This window comes from Nicotiana attenuata, chromosome 12 (genome assembly GCF_001879085.1).
Source record: "Nicotiana attenuata strain UT chromosome 12, NIATTr2, whole genome shotgun sequence".
NCBI lineage: Eukaryota > Viridiplantae > Streptophyta > Magnoliopsida > Solanales > Solanaceae > Nicotiana > Nicotiana attenuata.
Window position 1 is genome coordinate 5,409,547 of NC_032000.1, and position 4,175 is coordinate 5,413,721.

The 4,175-nt window shown below is 31.8% G+C and overlaps 1 protein-coding gene across 1 annotated transcript; it reads right to left on the reverse strand.

Annotated features, from left to right (window-relative positions):
- Nucleotides 1,127–3,877, reverse strand: LOC109236150 (LIM domain-containing protein PLIM2c). Its single transcript, XM_019402362.1, has 5 exons — nucleotides 3,576–3,877; nucleotides 2,603–2,705; nucleotides 2,469–2,494; nucleotides 2,187–2,276; nucleotides 1,127–1,633 (listed from the first exon to the last, which is right to left on the reverse strand). Exons 1-5 carry the CDS (start codon nucleotides 3,708–3,710, stop codon nucleotides 1,334–1,336), a joined length of 654 nt encoding a protein of 217 aa, XP_019257907.1. The 5' UTR covers nucleotides 3,711–3,877; the 3' UTR covers nucleotides 1,127–1,333.

Sequence of the window (4,175 nt, forward strand, 5' to 3'; positions counted from 1 at the left end):
ATACAAAAGTGATTTTTAATTTTGACCAATGTTGACCTGAAAAGAGACCAACTTTGGTCGCTAATTATCCAGAAATTAAAATTAGCGACCAAAGTTGGTCGCTAAATTTAAATCAGATTTATTTATATTTTATATAATATTTAAAATAATAATATAATTATTAAACATTAGAATTGGGTACCAGATTAGCGACCAAAGTTGGTCTCTATCTGCTTCCCCTTTCGTAAGCGACCAACTTTGGTCGCTAATTTTGAATTATATTTATTTATATTTTATAATTTTTTTTAAATAATAATATAATTATTAAAATTTTATAACTGGATCCCAGATTAGCGACCAAAGTTGGTCTCCATCTGCTTCCCCTTTCGTAAGCGACCAACTTTGGTCGCTAATTTTAAATTATATTTATTTATATTTTATTTTTTTTAAATAATAATATAATTATTAAAATTTTATGCTGGGTCCCACTTTAGCGACCAAAGTTGGTCGCTAATTTCAGTATTTCTTTGACCAAGCAAGTCTGACCATTCCGGTCAACATTTTGACCACATTATCGACCAAAAAGCGACCAACCTTGGTCGCTAATGTATTTAGAATAATTATTTAATTATTTTCTCCAATTTAGCGACCAACTTTGGTCGCTTTTCTTGACAAACCAATTTTGGTCGCCAAATTTTGGTCATTTTTTTCGGATTTCTAATAGTGAAAAGAAGTGAAAATAAAGCAATAAACAGACAGTAGCAACAACTAGGTAATTAGACATGGGTCTTGCTGTAAACGACAGTAGCAACAACCAGATAATTAGACATGACCTTAATAAAGCAATAAACAGACAACACTATAAAAACAGATTTAGTCTTGCTGGAAATAATGGCACAACATGAAATAGCAAGGGGCTAGGCATAGAAAAATATAAGACTAGCACTAATACTACTGGGATGCCTAGACGAAATTCTACATTGCCTGTCAACCCACAACCCTAATCCTCGACCTCACCACCCTCCTATCGAAGGTCATATCCTCGGTAAGCTAAAGTAGCGTCATGTCCTGCCTAACCACCTCACCAGTACTTCTTTTAATTGATTCATTAGCCCGCAACATTCAGCAGCAATGCTTGCAACAATAAAATAAAAAGATTATCTAACAAATTATTGTATTGTCAAAATGAATAACCTCTCAAACATGTTTACAAGCTGGATACCAAGTTGGAAGGGGGAAAAAATGAAATAAAAAAAATCAAGACAAGAATTTAAATGAGAAAATCTTTTCAAACTTATAAGAAACACAAATATTTTAGGTTAAAGAAATCAATAGTATATAAAATTTTAAGTGATCAGAATTCCTCTATAATTGGTGGTTGCTCATTATCATCAGGCTCCTTGTCTTGTGGCTGCTCATCTTCTGCCTTTTCAGTTGGCTCTTGCTCTTCATCTGCCTTTTCAGCACTATTCTTCTTGTTATTAGCAGCCTTGAGGACATGTTGGTAATTTCCTTTCTCCATGAAAAGTTGAGCAAAATGGTGTTTGCAGTAGAGGACTCCATCAAGTGAAGCATATGTTGCATGAGTTAATGGACAACCTCCATGTGCACACTTGAAGCATGATTTGTGGAATGCTTCTCCCTCCATTGTTACCTAACAAATCATCATTATGAGATAAGTTTATAGGGGGTTTTATAAGTTATTATTCCACAAAATCATATATATTGATCGGACGTTTGGTATGATAAAATTCATTTTTCAGATATTACTCATTTTGGAAAAAAATTCCTAGAAAATATTTTCTGTTATTTGGTTGAGAGTTAAATATTTTTAGGAAAAAATACATACTGTATTAAGGATTGATAGGAGTTATGGTATTAGCAAATCGGGTATTGTTTTGATGAAAATTTTGAGTATTAAAGATAGACAACAAATAATGATTAAAGATGGATAATATAAGCAACATGGTTTGATAAAAGTAAATTTCCGGAAAATATTTTTGGCTGTTTGATAAATTTCTAAGCAAAATATTAGCCTAAAACATAAATATGAAGTTAAGAGTTGAAATAATCGTGAAGGAAAATGACTTATGCACCCAAAAGTGAGAAAAGTCATTTTCTCCGGAGAATATTTTGTGGCAATCAAACACCAGGAAATGACCTATATTTTAAAAATTTATATTTTCCTAAAAAAAATAATTTCATACCTTTTCGAGAGGGTAAACAGTTTTGTTGCAAGCAGCACATTTGTCTTGAGTTCCAGAGAACAAGGCTGAGAGTTTGCTTGGAGCCTTTGTCTACACAAAATTTACGGTTGAAGGAAATACAAAAAGAATATGTTTAATTATATCCTAATAACAATTACGTCTCAATTCTTAATAAATTAAAATTGGCTGTGTAATTTTTTTGTTACCATATTTTCTTGTTTAATGACAAGAAAAGAGAGATTATTATAGTATTGTTTAGATGTGAAGTTTGAGACAACGTACCAAAGAATTTTCCCTCTCAGGTTTGGCTACATAAATTTAAAAAAATAAGGTTAAAATTGGTTAGTAAATATGAAGAAATTGAATACTGTGAAACCTTGCAAATAAACATGAAGTATGAGAAAATGATGTCTTACATGCAGTCTGAAAGTTCTTGCTAAAATTTCCAGATTCCTTAAAAAGTTGTTCGAAATGTGGCTTGCAATAGAGGACTCCATCCATTGAGGAGTAGTTGCTCATCTGTACAAAAACACCACAACTATATTAAATTAAAAAGTGACCACATTATTCAATGTACAATAAAAAAGAGAAATATAGTAAGATACACAAAAATGATGAAGCGCTTGTATTACCGCCCTTACAGTGCGATCCTTCCCCAGATCATGTGTGAATGCGAGATACCTTTTGTTTCGTGCTACCCTATCCCAGTAAAATACATAGAAACAAGGGTCTAGTTGTTTTCTTAATTCTTGATGATTAATTTCATTGACAACTTGGTCTATCTTAAAGCCACAATGTAGCATGGATTTACAATGAATACATGCCTTCAAGATCCCATATTAGGTAAGAATATATATATATATATATATATATATATATATATATATATATATATATATATATATATATTCAAAAGTGAGGAGAGGTTGGGGATGGGGCCCAGACATGGCAAAAAACGGAGGCCTGATTTAAAACTTGTGAGTTCGGGATTCTATTTCTTTTAAGTTACTGGTTCTAAATTAATAATTTATATATATCCAATGAATTTCTTAAGGCAAATATATAGTTTGGACCAAAACTACTTAGTTTGGCCGAACATATAGGTTCTACTCTCCCTCCGCCCCTTGACAGGACAATAACAAAAGCAAATTAGAAGGCGAAGAAAGCTAGAGATCGATAAAAAACAAGATTTCTTATCACATGTTGAGCAAAAGAAATATACTAATAATTACGTATCAGTCTCAAACAAGTTGGAATAGACATTATTGGTCCCAAATCGGATAAAAGAAATATTGCGATAAATTCATAATTAGCGTAAAACTTGTCAAATCATGAAGTAGAGAAAATAAAGAGTAAAAAAAGAAGAGAAAGGTAATTAATTAAACATACCACAAGAGTGCCTTTGCAATGGCTACATTTGAAGCAAGACTTATGAAAAGTAGCTCCATCAGCAGACAATAAATCAACAAAATAAACTGTCTTATCACAAGCTTTGCATTTATCCAATGTACCTGTGAAAGCCATTTCCTTTGCCTTTATTCTTATTTCTCTTCTTTTATTCTTCTCAATATAGGAGTAACCTTTTTCAATGTGAAAAAAACTTCAATAATCCTATCTTTCCTTCTTATATTTAACTTTCTTGATCATTGACATTAAACAAACAAACAAATAAATTGTCCTGACCGATAATGGAGAATTATTCACAATTTCTTTTTTCTGAAGAAAATGATTTATTGAATTACACCGATAAAAACACGACACGTGATTGGGAGATCCACATAATAGGAGGTGAAATTGATGGAATTTAGTAACCTCTAAAAAATTGTGGATATAATTCTCTTAAATTGGAGTGAAATGAGGCCCTTTTCTAACTCTTTACCACGACAATGTTTGTTTTCTTTCCTTCGAGGTAGTTAACGGGGAGAAATTCAAAAATAGCCAGATTTACAAGTGGTCATTCAAAAATAGCCCAGTTTCAAACGTAATCGA